Source organism: Schistosoma haematobium, chromosome 4 (genome assembly GCF_000699445.3).
Source record: "Schistosoma haematobium chromosome 4, whole genome shotgun sequence".
NCBI classification, from domain to species: domain Eukaryota; kingdom Metazoa; phylum Platyhelminthes; class Trematoda; order Strigeidida; family Schistosomatidae; genus Schistosoma; species Schistosoma haematobium.
In genome coordinates, this window is record NC_067199.1 from 17,753,936 (window position 1) to 17,772,744 (window position 18,809).

The 18,809-nt window shown below is 35.4% G+C and overlaps 1 protein-coding gene across 5 annotated transcripts; it reads right to left on the minus strand.

Annotated features, from left to right (window-relative positions):
* Positions 1-869: 869 nt before the first annotated feature.
* Positions 870-15,861, minus strand: SMAD9_4 (Mothers against decapentaplegic 9; the record flags this gene model as incomplete). 5 transcript variants are annotated; one of them, XM_051215842.1, is made up of 7 exons in its annotated part: positions 15,525-15,861; positions 15,318-15,489; positions 15,180-15,284; positions 15,015-15,147; positions 14,838-14,970; positions 12,101-12,322; positions 870-2,005 (listed from the first exon to the last, which is right to left on the minus strand). In XM_051215842.1, exons 1-4 carry the CDS (start codon positions 15,789-15,791, stop codon positions 15,122-15,124), a joined length of 570 nt encoding a protein of 189 aa, XP_051066385.1. In that variant the 5' UTR covers positions 15,792-15,861. The 5 variants fall into 5 exon arrangements, with proteins under 5 accessions (XP_051066385.1, XP_051066387.1, XP_051066386.1 ...); XM_051215844.1 differs by having other exon boundaries at positions 889-2,005; positions 15,015-15,489; XM_035734401.2 differs by lacking the exons at positions 14,838-14,970; positions 15,015-15,147 and having other exon boundaries at positions 1,605-2,005.
* Between the last annotated feature and the right edge of the window lie 2,948 nt (positions 15,862-18,809).

Sequence of the window (18,809 nt, forward strand, 5' to 3'; positions counted from 1 at the left end):
AGATATACAACAAATTAACAGAACTAATGGTCATAAATGAAATATGTTAAGTATATATACTTGTACCTCTGAAAGATATTTACAGTTCCAACTGAGGTAACAGCATCAGTGTAAGATTGTTCGTGATCTTTCATTCAGAGTTAGTTGTAAAGTTGGATTTATGTTCTTAATTTCATATTGTTAATATACATGGATTAAAAATTTATTTACATTTCAAATACATGACGAAGTGTTTTTCGAGCAATCTAAAATACGAAACTGACATTTTGTAATTCCACCAGTTCCTGACACAACTAAAGTATTAAAGGTAATTTCATCCTATAATCTCAATAGCTATAAATTACAAATTTCTATTGAATTCATTACTAATCGACAAACTTTTCAAATCCGAATTGGAGTAAACTAAGAATAAAACCTATAGGAGTTTTTGACTGTTGACCTATACCAGTTAGATTATACTAGACTTCTTGGAGAAGATATCCAGTACTTTGAATAAAAAAAGTTGACTACAGGCGCTAAGCAACATGTATTATAAACCGCAATCATTTGGATGCATTTACCTTGTATTATCCATTTTGAAAAAAGCTATGGGTAATGTAATAGCTATAACTATGGCGTTATATTGTAGTGTTTTGCATTGCTCAATCTACTTTCCCAATGAGTATCATAAAATTCGCAAAGCAATTAAGGTACAAGGTACCCTCAAAATTTCAAGTACTATAACAGGATCGACGGCACGTATTCTTGGGAATTTCAGGAGCTATATCGAAATGATTGTGCTCTCTTGTTTCGACAATGCTATTACTTTATATGATAACAAAAATCACTTACGAACTTGAAACTCAACATGAGAAAAGCTAATCACGGAATAATGATAAAACGAAAAAATATTTAACTTTACTTGTTATTGGTACATACTTTGAAAACACAACATTATCATCAAGATTTAGAGCACACATGTACACAGTTGTTTTGTGAGCAAATATGTACGTAAAAAGGGTGAAAATTCTATTCAGTTAAAGAGTTGAAAATATAAAGAAAGTCAATAGGCGCTTGGTTGTTGGGTCAGAGTCACAGACAGGTAATAATAATAATGTTAATACTATGATAATAGGCAAAAAAGCGAATACATGTGATCTAAATAGAGTGTGTAGTATAGGTAATCACGGTAAAGGTACATATTACATACAACAAATTATCGGAATAGTAAAAATAACAGGGCGAGAATTAGTGATTCTTCAATATGATTTAAAAATTAGGTGGATAAAAACAACACAATATGTGAATACATAGGTGTTTAAGGTAGAAAGTGAGTGCATAAAACGCAATACGATAATCTGTTTAGAAATTAGAAAAGAAGGGTGAGGAAGCGTATACAAAAACAATAAAATTGGTAAACTTATTTGACAATGAGTAAGTGGTATATTAGAACTGAATAACCACATAATCACAGAGTGAATAAAATATTGATAAAGTTTTGTCACTCAAATAAATGATCACAATATGGGTGTAGCGGGACGGTGATGAGGGTATGTTTGTGTATGATAGAGTAAAATAAAACAAGAAATGACTGACAGTGGTTGATATAGTAAAGCTTTTGTGAGTTAGGAAACCGAGGATATTGGACTTCTACTTGGACCCATTTGACGAAGAACGCGATCAAGCCATAAGAAAGGACCACGCAAGTGGATTTCTATCCAACATGGTGTAGAAGTAATGTCCTGTCGATGGTATTCAGCACCCCAACCTTTAACAAAACTTAATCGTATGGTACACATACGTACAAGATCATAAGTAGCTTCAACACCTCGTGATATAGTATAACTAAGAATATGAGCAAATTGACGATTGGAAAATATGCGTAAGCATCCACCTGGAGGTATTTTAATCACAGTTGTTGGATGAAAATGATGACGTTCATTGCACTCGCGGGATTGAATGAAGATACTGCAATCCGATAAGCATTCTGCGTAAACATCACCACCAAAAGTAAACAAGTGAACACCTAAATAAGACGTTAAAAGGAATACACTCGGCATCATTATAGACAAAATACATTTCATAAACAGTCAATCACTAAGAATTTATTAATAATGTTCTATGATAAACTATAAAAGACACATTTTATAAGCCTTCAATAAAACTCTTATATATTATTTCCATATTAGGACTATCTTAGCTCGGTAATCACAATCGCTAAACGGTAGAATGAACATTTTTGAATTTTAGAATTTCAAAGCTAAATTTAATGATGATTCAGCTTTAACAAAAAACGTCCAAACATCAGTACGCACAAATTACCTTGATAATCTTATACCCTAGCGTAAACAATTGAGAACACAAGTACGAAACAAGAGATTTATTGCAGCTTCGATTGACGATACAATGTGAAATCAGAGGAAATTTATCAGAAAACTTCAAGGCATTCAGCCACTAATTTTGAAGTTTTAAATTGAAGACTAGAAAACCCATTTTTTGTTGGTTTCGGTCATCTTTGTAGGGATACAATTTAATTCCCGATTGTTTCTAAAGATTTTAATCATAATATTAAAACGAACTTAAGTACAAAACTATCTAACACAGATAGAAGAAAAAGGAATGAAAATAGCTGTCGGTAAGGGATGGCGGAGATTGCTGAATTCTATTGAGATCATGAACCAATCAATGTTAGATCACCATTGAAAAACTTGGAGAAATTGAACGGCCGTTTCGTACTATTATGGGACTCCTCGACAGTGTGCATCCAAGATTCCTCACATGGGACTCGAAACCAACATATGTCTTGCACGCGAACTCTTAACATCTAGACTACTGAGCCATAATCCAACGGTGTTATTGTTTAATCTCGATCAATCCACAATATTTCGCGGTCATCATTCATTATCTTCGTTGGGTGACTGCCTCACACCCGATATGGATTAGCTCCACTAGTCATGACTTCTCACTGGTTGAATTAACCCTTGAAAACCGCATTTTAAGACGTCTACATTACTCTATGATGTCAATTTTTGAATACCGTCTACTTTGTGATCAGTGTGCGGTATCAGCATTCAATATGAGCATCTGTCTTTCAATGTTGTGTATACAGAATAATTTCGTTTTCAATCAGTCTTTTACTAATGTATGCATTGTACGAAAGAAACAACTGGTTCTAGTAAGAAGCCGTGACCAGTGGAGTTCAGCAGTGGTGGTCTATCTTAGATCGGTTCATGATTCCAATGAAATGAAAATAGTCAACCAGTGTTATGACAAGCAGAACCAAAGTAGCATTGGTTACTTCGTAATCTTTAGTTATATCTTACAAGTAATCCATAGTCATACCTTCACTTGGATACTTAAGGTACAAATAACAGGTTAGACGTCTCACAACACAGCCACGTATTTAACCAGTTCAAAATCGTAAGGTGATTTATGACACAAAGATATCCCTGACGACACTTATAAACAGAATATGATAGCTTTCTTCTTTCCTAGCCCCGATAACTTGAAACCATAAATCTTACAACGAAGATTCAACTGGTATGAAGCCCATAAGATTTCAATTTATACTTGGGTTAATTCAACTAAATACTGATAAAATTGACTGATCATTACTAACAGAAATTATCAAATTGAACAATTGAGACTTGAACAAAAAATGAATTGGAAATCAAAAGAACGAAGTTCACAATGAGTGGATACGAAAACTTACAGAATGAAAATCACATTTAAAATCAATACATAATATTTCGCTTGACTTTTTATAATAAATTTCATTTGGGGATAAGTTTAGTAAACGGATTGTCAGTTTTTTATATCAGTAATCTGAAAAACTTATCAAATCAACGAAGTCGTAGCATGGGAAATTTTATATATGACTATATCATGGCATGCATAGGTCTAGACAGTGGTCTAACCCGTTTTAGATTTGTTTGAACAAGTAATTATGAATGCTAACTACATGTGCAATTTATTGCGATCAGTCAGTTAAACGTAACGTAGAATCTGGTACAAATGTCCATCGATTCAATTTGCACAGCGAAATGAAATCGTCAAGGCAAATCCCAAAGTAGTAGCTGTAGTGACAGTATTAGTGGTAGTAGAAAAGATTAGACGTAGAAGATATAATTCGATGAACGAAAATAAGGATATGTGGAACAAACAAAAAAAAATTTCTTAAAGAGTCAAAACTTAAGTGAATACATAAACGCTTGGATAATTCCTTTTTGTCCTAAACAATGTAACATTCTGGGAGGTACTCATAGATTACCATACAAGTAAGCAGGTGGCATTAATGTTAGACAACCGTTAACAAAATTGTTATTTTCTTAAAATCTACACGATAGTATTGACATCACAATCAAAAGTGAAGGGAAATTCAATTTTCTAGACAACTGATGATATACATTTATTATGGCACTGGTGAAAAAGCTATTCAAAACAGAAATAATTTACATGCAGAAAAAAGTCCGTATTTAATCACTGACCACAAAAATAAGGCCCACGGTGCTGTTCCCATTGGAAATAGAAACTTAAAACTTGAGCAATTCGATTCAATTCAATATATAAGTGCAAGTTTATGTAAATTCTTTAAATTACACGGTTTTGTGAGAGGATTACTGGTGCTACTCAGCCGTTCAAAGTGAAGTAGGTGAAGCAATAAATAACATTAAACCTGAAAACCAGTAGATGTCTATGGAAATAATAAACGCTGTCATACGTTAATACCACAGACGGTTTAAAATTTCCCTTACAATTTACTTTGCAAAAGAAATAGTAAATGACGAAAATTGTCTGAGCCACTAACTCTATTAGGTAAACAATAACTGAAGGTATATATATTTCTACTAGTATAGTGAGGGTTAATTGCATTTAGGAATGGAAAACTCACCATCAAATGTGATTATATAACGAAGTAAACGAAAAAAATGCTACAAATATGAATGGCGCTCTAATACTATTACTATTATTATTATCACTGGCTAGTAATGGTAAATAGCAAGGCTACATTTTTACAATTAAAAACACGAGAAAACAAACAAAAATTCATACTTAATTGGAATAATATTCATAACAATAAATACGATAACAATAATTATGAAAATAATAAGATTTAAGTCGAAAATTTATAGGTAACCCAATCAAATTTTAAGTGAATGTAGACGGCTCCTAATGTGAAAGTGATGATGAGGGGCATGGGAAGAGATAAGAAAAGAGAGGAAAGGCTATAAATTATTGCATATAGAAAGGAAAAGAGGAAAACCTAAAAGAAAAACTAACAACCATTTATAGGCGCCCATAGTCAAGTGGCATTCAATATGGCGCCATCATAGAATATGCAATAACAATAATATGCATGAATTTAAGGGATTTCTGTGTACATGATTTTAAAGGAAGCAAGTTTTTGGATTTTTAAAATGTATAGTAAAATACTTAGTGGATGGGGAGATCAGTTGTGCAGGGGTATTAAAGTGTAATGATATGGTACGATGTAGAAGGATACATAGTTAAATACACTTTCCGAGAACATGGTAGAAGGATAGGATTTTGCTAGAAACTAAGTTATAGTCACTACGTATACAACATACGTAATTTATTGTCCATTCATTTATCCTTTTAAAATTATGTTTACGCTTATTAATGGACAAAACAGAATATGGAAAATGCAAGCATAAATTTTGTTCATGTATGTATGAAGATAGTAATATACATGCTAGCGATTATCAACCTTACTTAACTGTAGCCCAGTTGACTTATATAAGAGTTTGAGAAATATACATACACATGAAATGACAGACTGTTATTTTGTAAATTCACACATATAGACAATGATTAATGATAAATAAAGATTGAATTATGAATGATGCTTGAATTGTGATTAATATTTTTTGCGAGGAAAGTAACTTAATTAATGCGATCTTCATAGAAAGTCACTCGAACAACCAAATAAAATTAAAGTTTTAACAACAGTTGCATTTCATCCAGGGGACTTCGCCAAAACTAATCCCAATATTTTCTTAAAAATGTATCACCTTAACTTGAAAAGTTAGGATATGATGTGCATAGATTAAAAGAATTTTCGAATTTCAAAACTACGAAATGAGTACACTCCAAAGAAAGTACAGAAATTTTTAAAAAAACGATAAGACTTCCTGCATGATAAGACAATTGTGTTGTGACTTTATGAGCCGCTTGTTATCAAGTAATCTATCTGCCAATCAAAATACGAATTATTCGCTCTTATACCGTACTAAACCAATGATGTTCGACCGGTCTGGTCAGCCTAGTGTCCTATTGGTCCGTTGCTCGCCTAGCCCGTCCAGCTGAGTCCAGAATGCCAATAACAGCCTCCACTACGCGAATCATTTATTTCAGACATACTGGGTTTATATACCAAACAAACAGACCGCAACGTACCATAAAATAGGAAATAACATTAATTAACAATAAAGCAAAAAAGTGACTGTAAACTTGGGAGGCAGTAGTCAATAAACTGAACATAGCTTAAGAACAGTAAATCGTGCAATAATAATATATAGGTCAAAATAAAGCTTATAACAAGGGGAATATAGATATACATAATCTAGTTACTGAATATTTATACCATAAGAATATATAAATAATACTAGTTCATTAATAGGTCTCAAACGTTGATCGTAATGTAATCTTTACTAGGATATAACAAGTTAGTGCTCAAAATTCTACAGTTACTTCAATTTAGGATTTACAGTATAAAAGTAATCGACATCATTTTAAGGACTCCGAATTTATACCTTTAAAATGTAAGGTGTTCCGATAAACCTACAAACTAACGCGCGTTACCCCTCGTCGAGGAGCATAAACCCTCACCAGCACTCTCCATCCAACCCCGTCCTGGGCGATCCTTCCGGTTGCTATTCATCCTTTTGATGTCTGTCTCTAATTCCCTGCGCTATCTATTCTTTGGCCTTCCTCTTTTCCATTTACCTCCAAGATTCCAAGTTAGTGTTTACCTTGTAATATAGTTTGATGATTTTCGTAATTTATGTCCTACCCGCTTCCAACGAATTTTCGTAATTTCCTCTTCAGCTAGAAGCTCGTTTGTTTTGTTCTTCCACATAGTAGGCTGTTGTTGATGGTATCCGGCCAACGGACAATCAGTATCTTACGTAGACGATTGTTTATAAATACTTGTACCTGTTTGATGATGGTTGTAGTAGTTCTGCATGTTTTAGCTCCGTACATTAGAACTGTCTTCACGTTCGTATTGAAGATTCTGAATTTGGTGTTGGTTGGTAGACAACTGTTTTGAGTTCAATATGTTCTTCAATTGTAGGAATGCGGCCCTTGCTTTGCCAATCCTCGCCTTTACGTCTGCATTAGATCCTCCCTATTCATCGTTGATGCTTCCCGGGTACGTGAAAGATTCCACATCTTCCAGAGCTTCTCCATCAAGAGTGATTGCGTTGGTGTTCTCCGTGTTTTATTTGAGGATCTTGATTTTCCGCTTGTGTATGTTGAGGCATACTGATGCACAGGCTGCTGCTACACTGTTTGTCTTGACTCGCATTTGTTGCTGTGTATGAGATAGAAAAGCCAAGTCATCTGCCAAGTCCAAATCGTCTAGTTGCATCCAACCTTTCCATTTTATTCCGTGTTTTCCGTCAGATATCGAGGTCTTCAGAATCCAGTCAACCACCAGAAGAAGGAGAAAGGAGGAGAGTAAGCAGCTTTGTTTGACTCCGATCCTTAGTTGGAATGAGTCTGTCAGCGTCCGTCGTATGAATTCCGGATGATGTTGACAATCTTCTCAGGTATACCATAGTGTAGAAGAAGTTCCCATAAGTTTCTCCAACCCACACTGTCAAACGCCTTTTCATAGTCAATGAAGTTGATGCATAGTGACGAGTTCCATTTAATCGATCGTTCAACGGCTATCCATAGTGTCGCGATTTGGTCTGTGCACGATCGATCCTTACGGAATCCAGGCTGTTGATCTCGAAATTTGGCGTCTACTGAGTCTTTTATCCGGTTCAGCAACACACTGCTGGAAACATTTCCTGGTACTGACAGTAGTGTGATGCCTATGTAATTCTCACATTTGCTCAGCATTAAACCATACTTTTTACCGAAGGTTAGTAATATAACTTGACTATCTAAATGAAATTGATGGAAAGTGGGCTCGAGCCTTCAATTTAATTGTCCGAGGTCAAGGCCTCTAAATATTAAGCCACCTCCTCACCCTATGTATAACAATTTCGAAAATTCATATCAATGATCAATTAACTTTTGTCGTTTTTCAAGTAATTTCATTGTTAAGTAATAAACACAACTTTTCTCATACTTCTACTATTATTATTATTATTATGATAGTAATAATAATAATAGAACTTTAAGCACGTTTAATGATTGAATGTAGTTTATCTCTTGTCGTGTGCTTTTTCACATTTTGATTTTTGTTCCCTGTACGGTGTCGTGTAATTTTTTTTTGAAGTAAGCCAAAATGGAATTGCATACGCAGGAAAATTACTATAAATTCTTTAGAAGCATTCCATGCGTAGTTAGTAAGGAATTCAGGTCGTTTAAAATTATGCGACTTATTAATTTTATTATTCAGTTATTTAATCTAGACGAAATTATGTTGCACCTTTAACGTAATACAATACCCTTTATCAGTTTGATTCAGTCAGTCGCACTGTAGGACCTGACACATATACATTGCTTCAAGTTGCCATATTTCATTATCACAGAGATGGAATTGTTAGGTCAAATCTCAGAACAGGAGAAGTAGTAGCAGTATATAGAAATAAGTAAACAGTAAATATAAATTCGCCAAATAAGAAAAAATGTAATGATGAATTCAGAAGTTTAGAATTCGAGGAAACATTTGAATTTGCGACCCTTAATTCTAGTAAATGTTATAAAGTGATGTAATGTAGTCAGTAACATAAACTTTCTTCATGTGGATTCCAAATTAGAGGAAATATTTTATCACGTTATAGGTAATATTGCCGAGAGTAATAACACTGTAATCATCATAACTACCAGATCATTATCACAATGTAAGTATACAGTTACGAGGATTAATGTCTTAGAGAAACTCAAGGATACAGTATGAAAACAAGCACGACGGGATTATGGCTGTGAGATCGAACGTACTAGTTATATATATATATATATATATATATATATATATATATATATGTTGACGAGATATACAGACATTTAAACGAGTGTGCAAAGCGAATACAAACCATATTCGTTTTATATCTTTTAGTTTTAAGAAAACAAAGAACTTGGAAACAGATTGGTCATAGCAATAAATGCAGTAAAACAGAACGCAATTAACCTTGGCAAAGCAAAGACTTCAGAAGCGTTTTGTTTCTTGTAGATAAAGATTAACATCCAAAGCCATGTTTCATACCACTAAGGTTGAACAAAGCGAGTTTCTGCCTAGTAAACTCATCCTTTGGTTGGGAGGCGGATATGTTTTTTACGCAAAAAGTAAAGTAAATAGACAAAAGCCAACCGAGCCTTTTGAATTCGTGCCGAAATTTCAAACTTATCAGATTATTTCTCGAATTATTGCTATTCACTCGCATACACAAAGCTACATGTGTCTCACCACACCACACCACGGAGAACCAAATAGGTCATATTTGCATCAGTAAAAAAGAAGTGAGAACCAAAAGAGGAGCTGACATAGCTTCAGATCACCACCTGGTGGTTACCAAGATGAAATTGAAGCTAAAGGAGCATTGGACGACCGGACAAACAGCAGTACAGAGGATATTTGAGCAAATGTGAGAATTACATAGGCATCACACTACTGTCAGTACCAGGAAATGTTTCCAGCAGTGTGTTGCTGAACCGGATAAAAGACTCAGTAGACGCCAAATTTCGAGATCAACAGCCTGGATTCCGTAAGGATCGATCGTGCACAGACCAAATCGCGACACTATGGATAGCCGTTGAACGATCGATTAAATGGAACTCGTCACTATGCATCAACTTCATTGACTATGAAAAGGCGTTTGACAGTGTGGGTTGGAGAAACTTATGGGAACTTCTTCTACACTATGGTATACCTGAGAAGATTGTCAACATCATCCGGAATTCATACGACGGACAGCGAGATGTGACAACAATTTATTAAGTCAGTGTTTGAGAGTTTACGGCTTGTCATTAGGAGTTTCAGACTTCCCCGTGGAAATTGCGTAATTGTTGGTTAATCTTTGATAAAAAGCGACCAAAACTAAGATAATTGAATATTTTGATATGACAACTATCTGCTTCGACATTCCATCCGATACTTACAAGTTAACTTCTTATTTTAGAGTTATGCTTTATTGTATATTGATAATTTGTATGTAATTACCCAGTTTCAACATTAATTCAGGATAAAATTCGTTTAAAGTCGTAATTATTTAAACACAACTAACAATCACTGAAAATATAACTTGTATATAAAGTGACATTTTTCTGTGTGTATATTCTTTGCAAATGCAGGTTACGCTTTTTAATCATTGAGAGCTGGGTCAAGAGTTTTAGGGGAAGAGTAGTTGCATTGCGTTTACTTGGGGCAGTCACATTTGTGTTCAATAACCCTGGAGTACTATTAGATTGATACTTTCAAATTGCGTGATAAGAACAGGTTAAAGAAACTTTAGACCGTGTCGACCGCTTCACTTATCTTGGAAGTCTCATCAGCCCTTGTGGTTTGGTATATGACGAAGTCTCAGCACGGATACAGAAGGCTCGACTAGCTTTTACCAACTTGCGTCATTTATGGCGTAGGCGAGATATCCGTCTATCAACCAATGGACGTGTTTACTGTGCAGCAGTTCGTCCCGTCCTACTTTATAGCAGTGAAACATGCTCGGTAAGAGTAGAGGATATTCGTAGGTTACTAGTATTTGATCATAGGTGTCTTCGAAACATTACTAGTATGTCCTGGGACCACCGAGTAAGTAACACAGTTGTTAGGAAACGGGTACTAGGTAAGGATGGCAAATCAATTGATGAAGTAGTGGAACTTCATCAGTTGAGATGGCTGGGACACGTATAACGTATGCCCAACTACCGACTGCCTTGACGCGCGAAGTTCAGTGGTATAGGAGTAGGTTGGAAGAAAGCTAGAGGCGGCCAGACCAAAACATGGCACAAGTCCATGAAGTCACTAACAAGTGAACTGAGTCATGTTGGTAGGTGTAGACTACCTGGTTGGGGACCGCGAGATGATAGCAACCGATGGTTAGAGACCCTGAATGACATGGCTCAAAATCGTTTGCAATGGTGCAGGTGCATACACTCTCTGTGTTCTCCCAAATTCTGATCTTCTGAACCCTTCATGTCTCTTTTTTATTTTTCCCAATTTATTTCACCGGATTATACTCCTTGAATAACATCTTCAAACTCCAATGTTTCCGATTACTGCTTATACTCGCACTACCTCCACAACTATAGGATTTGAATCGACAACTGCCTCTCCGTACTAATGTGTTGTGGCAACTCGAACTGATGTACGTACGTACGAAGTTCTACGTTGTTACTGACTGATAGCACCTTTAGACGATACGGTTTTAAAATGAATTGTGCTGTTGTAGATGTATACACTAGTCTTCTAAGTAATGAGTTTCAGTACTACTTTTTACCTGCATCGTACCTACTTTTTGAGGTATATTTCTTGTCATTAGTGTCATTGGTGCTACTGTTTTGACTCCTTTGATTTTTATCTTGCTCTCTCTTATTATGCTGATAATAAGCATTTCAGAACTAATATATATTTATCTTGAGAGGGATAGCATATTTTTAGTTCCATTGACGTGCGGACTTCAATGGTAAGGTTTATCGATGTTGTGGTGTGTTTAGTGTTACCAAAAAGTAGACCATTTAACGACCATTAGAGACCCTATATGATATCCTGCGTTTTACACAAATGTAAGAATAAAGTGGCTTTTTCACTTAAGACATGTGAAGCAATTTTAAAAACTACTATTAGTTCACTAAAATGAAAGATAATCGTTTTTTTGTAAACGAGCAATTTCAGTGAGAAGCCACTATTCAAATGTAGCTCAAACTTTTAATTATACTTATAAACGTATATAATAAACCAAGTACCAATAAACAGAAGTAAACTCACCCTTTCCAATTTGTTTGCGGACATTTTCAACAGCCAGGCTCCTATTGATATTTGATAGAAATCCTACGGAAAACCGACCACTATCCCGACCTGGGTTGGTGAAGCCATCGACAATGATACTGGGTATACTGGCAAAGTATGCTTCACCAATACGTGAATTTAATTCATAATATACAATACTGCACCAATATTTTGGTTCCTGATAATTTACGGCATGGAATCCTGTGGCAAAGTATAGAAAAATGAATTACAACATTTTACGAATAAGCATAAACGAAATCGTTCAGTCACTCATAACCACTAAGATTTAATGAACTCCTGTTCATCCATCTATTTATGATCGAAGTTGAAATAAACACATCAGGTGGAAGACAAAAATAAATGTTACACACCAAGCCTTGGTTTATAATACGTAACAGACAAAAGTTTACACCAAATTCAGTTATAATTGAGCAAATATATAAGATTCATTGCCCCACGCCGAAAAACAATAACAGTTTGGAGATTAAGACTGCTCTTCTATTTATACATAAGCAGCTTCAGAATCTCCAAGCGCAAAACTAGTTGAGAGACAGAACCGTGAAGTCAAAAAAGCAAACCTCTTTAACAAAAGCGCTGCGGGTATTTAGGTGAAGTTCACTCCGAATCGATCGTCTACTTATAGAAAGCCGTTTATTGGCGTCTGTTACTTGGTTGTTACGGCACTGCGTCTTATTTCTGAGGCAGAACTGTACGACGTAAACCACTTCTATTTTGTCTTTCCCACATCTGATCGCTCATTAATTAGCCGTTAAATTTTTAATACGTGGGTTTAGTAGCTAACTGTCTTAAATGTAAAAACATTTGCCTGAACTTTTTAAACTCATATAAGGTTTTATTTGTTTCTCGCATTGTAACCTATACATCAAGGGACACCAAGCTGTTGAAAATAGCTTAAAAACTCTACAAGAATATATTCTAGAAAATCAAATTCAAGTAAACAGACAGATTTTTCCTCTAACAAATAACATAGGAACACCTAGTAAAATACTAAAATCAACCCTTGAATACAGAGCAGTTGCTTATATATTAGAGCACTCAGTTTTCAGACAAGTTAATTTAAATCTACTTAGGTCTCAGAAGTTGATTAGTACTACTGGCCTTCATATAGCGGGCTCACAGCAGTGTACAGACTTGTTTTTGGTAAATGTGAGTCAATCCCTGTAAAGCATATTATAACAGGACCAAGTGAATACCGAAAGCTAAAAAAACTCGACCACGTAACTTAGAAAGATGTGAAATCTTTTCTAACGAATTCGCCATATAAATTTATTGTGACCTACTGGAAGCAGTAAACACTTGCATAATTTAAAACCTGGAGGTATAAATTAAAAACCAATATTCAGAACCCTAATAGACTTCACATGAGTTAGTCATGATCAACCTACACGCCGACAAAAATATATATTACCGAAGTTGTCACGCCAAAAACAGTGCAACAAGATGAAACCAACAAAACGAATAGTAAACAAGTTAATCATTGCGAATTTTTTCTATTCTATTAAACACCAACCCACTAGAGCTGAAGAGAATTCCAAGTGAATTGGTTGACATTTAACTGTTTCACTTCCTATGGTCAGTCTTGAAAATGTCTTAAATCAGTCCTAGAATAAGATTTTGCATTTGAAAGAAAAACGCGGATTTTGACTGAAGACGTTTAAGAGGCTGCATTGTATAAACATCTCAATTACATAGGGTTATGCCATCCGAGTGCTCCATGTCGATGTGTTTCCAGGGTGATCAGTTTCTGAAGAGTTAGATAATTCACTAATTAAATTATCTCTGTAGCTTAGCCTCGGGTAAATAAGCATTTTATTATAGTGTCAAGATATGGCGAATATTCACAAGCCAGACTTATCACACTAAGAACATGAGCCAACAAATAATTTATGTATGAAACAACGGTAAATCCCTAATTAAGCCTAGTGTAGTACACATTGATATACAGTTGAGGTTACACTAAAAAACAATTTGACGGAAAGCATCTCGGTTAAAACTTCATCTAAAATATTTATTATATACTAAGTCAACTTTAAACCCAACTAAATTACGGCAAGCAGGCAAAATAATCATGGATTAACTTAATGTATAAATATGAAAGTTAGTGTGCCATTTTATATGATCAAGTTTGAATGTGTTGCTTTAACACGGTGACTACCGACAGATAAAGTCAAGCGAATGATTTCATGTGTGTACTATTCATATGTAACTTCTTTTGGGTTTTTTATAGGTGAATATAAACATATTGTCCCCAGAGAATCAACTTAATAGAGGGATCCGGAAACGGATGGTTGACATGTGGAGGTTGTCTTGCTCTCAAACCCATAAATGACTAATTTTAAGAAAGAGAAATTCCTATACAGCCGAATGAAGCTACTAAATGTGCAGAGATCGCCCTTTTAATGATCACTCGAAACGCACTAGCAAAAAATGGGTTTGATAGAAACACTGAAAAATTCTCTGAGACTGTATCCGTATTATTGTCAGTATACTTCACCGACATTACAAATGATGAGGTTTTGAATTTAACTCTTAGAAATTTTCGAGTCCTTATTCCTACATAGGTTGTTTAATGAAAATTTGAACAGCGTCCGCCACCATTTCGAAAACACGTGGTCCTTCATGCATACAAACTAATACCGACCCCAAACTTGCCATGAAAAGTTATTATTTGGGAATAACAAGGATAAGGACATACAGAAACGTATAATCCATACTCAGATGAAAAGGTAGTGCAAAATAAAACATAGGACCGGATATTTTGACGTTGGTGAAATGAAGAGTAAGACAAGGTGCTTGCATAAATTCCTTGAAAGCAGCGTGGAAACTATCTATTTATAATGAATTTAGTTTTTTTAGATTAACGTGTGGTTACTGTTTTGCGGGAGATTAGCAGTATCCTTTACATGGATGCGGGATGTATCATAAATCCATAAAACGTGACAAACACATTTTCTTAGTACTCCTTACGGTCTAGATATATTAGGAAAAAATGAGGTTATGTGAATCTGAATGTAAAAAACTAAGGAAATATACTAACCTGAATAACAGTGTGAATCACATGTTTCGTCACTTAGAGACTCCTTTTTAGTAGACTCCATTGTCGGGTATTCGTTATGTCTGGGCACTAATACAGGGGGCAAGACTAATTTGAATAGCAAAAATAACTAAATCTTACCAGGATAATCAACGCGAGTATAATGATATGGGTTTATACACACTTCCGTTTCTTTTGAACTGAATGGTAATTTACAATTCTCTACAGGCCTTAACTCATGGTGACTCTGAAGATCTGGCCAACGCCAGACCCTGCAGTATATTACATGTGGAAATCCTTTTCGATGAGAAACCTGAATAAGTGAAGTAAAGAAATTTGCGACAAAACCTGAATTCTACCATCTAGCGATCGTGGGATAGTTACACACTCACTGGGCTCGTTTGGGTGAAGTAGGGCGTACTGAAGCCTTTCTAAAACACCTTTTCGCTTCTTCAACTTTTTTATTAATGTTTCGATAGCTTTCTGAGCCCATTTTCCTTCTTCATCTCCTTGTTTCCATCCTAAAGATCCACACAAAACAGGATATCCGAAATCAAAAGGCTTTCTGATACAAATGTTCGGGTCTAACATATTTTCAGACAATGCAGGGATCATCACAACTAGCCAGTAACCTTGAGAGTATGTCCATTATCGTGATTTTCAAGAAAAGCGCGTAGAACTACCGGTCAACAATAAATGAGAAAACGAATTAAAACATAAAATCTTAAAGATAGTGCTGTTTACGAAACTGGCCAAAACGAACTGTATAAAAGTTTCGATTTTCATGGATGAGCTCTACTTCACAAAAGATATTAATTATAGAACTTCTACCAAAACTAATGTACTACGCAAAATTTACCTCTTTTCACCCCTACTTATAAACCTCAAGAGGAAATCGATAATTGTTGCAAGCAGGAGCATAAATGTCCACACATTACATGGTTGATGAGCACATTTTGTGTGCGGAAATGTCAACGACTACCAATTTAGGTGGTGTAGATTTCCAAAGTCTGCGGTAATATCCCGTTTCAGTGAATTAATTTGTAGAGATCGCACTTTGTATGTATGATTGAGAAGCTAATAAGTAGATTTATTAGGCATATTCTTCATAATCAGAGAGAATTTTTTCATTGACGGAAACAGACCAAATTCTCATGTCAAGCCGAGTGAAGTTATAACTTAAGGACCGTAGCTCAATCCCCCATCCTCGGTCGATATCATTAAACATAAGGATATTGACAGTGGCTTTTACGAGTTTTGTTTTTATTCTATCCCGTTGGTAGCCATGACTCTCGGGTGGTTCGCCAACAACGTATTAATGTATAATTGACATAATTCAGGCAATATTTTGCTTACTAGCCTGCACATGTTATTATAATTCACTGACTGAATGTTTTCAACCTTCTCTTGAGCAGTTGTTTCGTCTTTTCCCACTTAAGAATGTAGTAGGGATCATTGAGGTGATTTTACTAAACGTACTCTTAAAATTCTTGACGGGTTAGTAGTGAAAGCACGTTATAACTTGGAAAGCCGTTATGGAATCGTTGGAATCGTTACCCCATGAAGAAACTTTTTGGCACATAACAATTCTTATAAAATTTTGAGTGCAATATTGAAAATCTCAAGATCAATTCCGTAGGAATGACTTGTGTCCAACAAAGTAGACTATAGGGAGATTGAAGGCTTTCAATATTATTATAAAAGTGTATTCAAGACGAACAAGGAGGAATAATCCCCTCACCATACGACCATCATGCTCATTGTCAGCAACAGATGACTCCATTTAGGAACCTTAACTTTTTAGATCATCTTAATGAGCACAATATAGATTTAATAAAGTTGCTAAACTCCCATTCCAGTTTTTTATCGTTACGAAGCATACATGCCGAATATTGTCAGCTCCTGGTCCGTGATTTGAGATGCCCATGTTTCAGATATTCCCGGATGGGACGATTCTGATGGGCATTACTTAAATCATGCGACTCATCTACTTTGTTCATTGAACCTTCACTGTTAATATACAATTGTAAAATATTTCAATTTGAAAAGCTTGTGTGTTCTCATTCTGTTTGTTTGAATGACATTTATGTGAATGCATAGGAAAGCTATATACTTAGGATTTTCTGAATATATGGTCCCTTGCGCTTGTACTAATTTTTCTTATTCTTGACAGTCCTCGGGTAGAATAATCAGTTACAATTTGTTTATGCCTAATATGTCCATCATGTGGCCTTCCTGGATCCGTATAGATTCCGAATGGCAACCGACGTTTGTTGGCAGGAAATGGTTAGGTAGTGGCGGTCGCAATTTAGGAGGAAGAGAATTTCACCATTATAAGTCGAAGTCTAAGATCCCCGAACCTCTAGGCTAATCGAACCACTTATAAGAAAGGATATCCTTGAACTTTGAGGACTACTTTATAAATTTCCACTCTAGAATACCCTGTACAGCTGTTTCTTTTCAGAAAGAACGTCTGTCGAGATTCTATTGTGGTGCTATTGATGAAATCGCATTATTGATATAGTATATCCATCTGTATTTTTACATACCCTCTCGTATTTTAGAAACTGACAAGCCAACATAACATCCTTCTCAACAGTGGCATCACTGAACGCTACATAGTCTGGGGTGATACGGGTGTCCGATGTTCTAACACTGTAAGTGACGATGGCTGTCAGTGTTTTGAATTTGAACATCCTAGTTAAATTATCGCTCAGGGTTCTTGTCAATTTTATCGCCTAAACCTAGTGGAAGGTGTTATAAAGGTTGGTTTTTCACGTTTACACGTACGGAACGTTAATTTACCTTAGACGAATATTTACGCTAGATCCCCTCACAGTGTCTATTCTACAGGACTTCAACACAACTCAGATCAAGAACATGTGATTAGCCTGACTAGAACGTTAATATATTTCCACACCAAAAAACCCGACACAATCCAAAAACAATGAACGATCAATAATAAGTGGGTAATAATGATAATGATAGGGGAATACACAACTAATCTGACACCTGTCAGACTATCTATATGTCTGATTAAGCAGACAAACAATCATTATCATACTCGCCCACACATCAGAAGCTTAGGGAGGTCTTTAAAGTTTGTGAATACTGAGGAATAGTCACAGACCTTGATCGACTTTACAGATTTCTGAGTACGTTCAGGTTTGGATACTTTAATTTTGTTCGATGGGCTGTAGATAAGAATTCTGCATTTTCGTTTACTTCTTGGACAGCTTCAGTAGTAGACTGTTCGACTGGCACATCAATTAGTCTTCTATAGCTATATTAGTGACTACGGTGAAGTATAGGTTATCAAACAAACTGGGACAAAGCTTTATAACCTTAAAATGTGATGATTCGATGAAATCTTCGAACACGGAGAAGTAAGCTAGTGCAAAACCTCGTACAACCATTAATTCAAATGAAACCTAAAAACAAAAATAATTTATCGAAATTTAAGTTCAAGATTCATTTTTTGCATCGAAAACCGCACTGTCATTGCGTCTAGACACAGAAGTTCGATAGATACAATCCACGTCAAAATAATTCTTTCACTTCATCAATGGTGTGGTTATTTTAAGTATCCCAATAAGTTTCAACGCCTCAATGTTTACCTGAACTTAGTTGGAT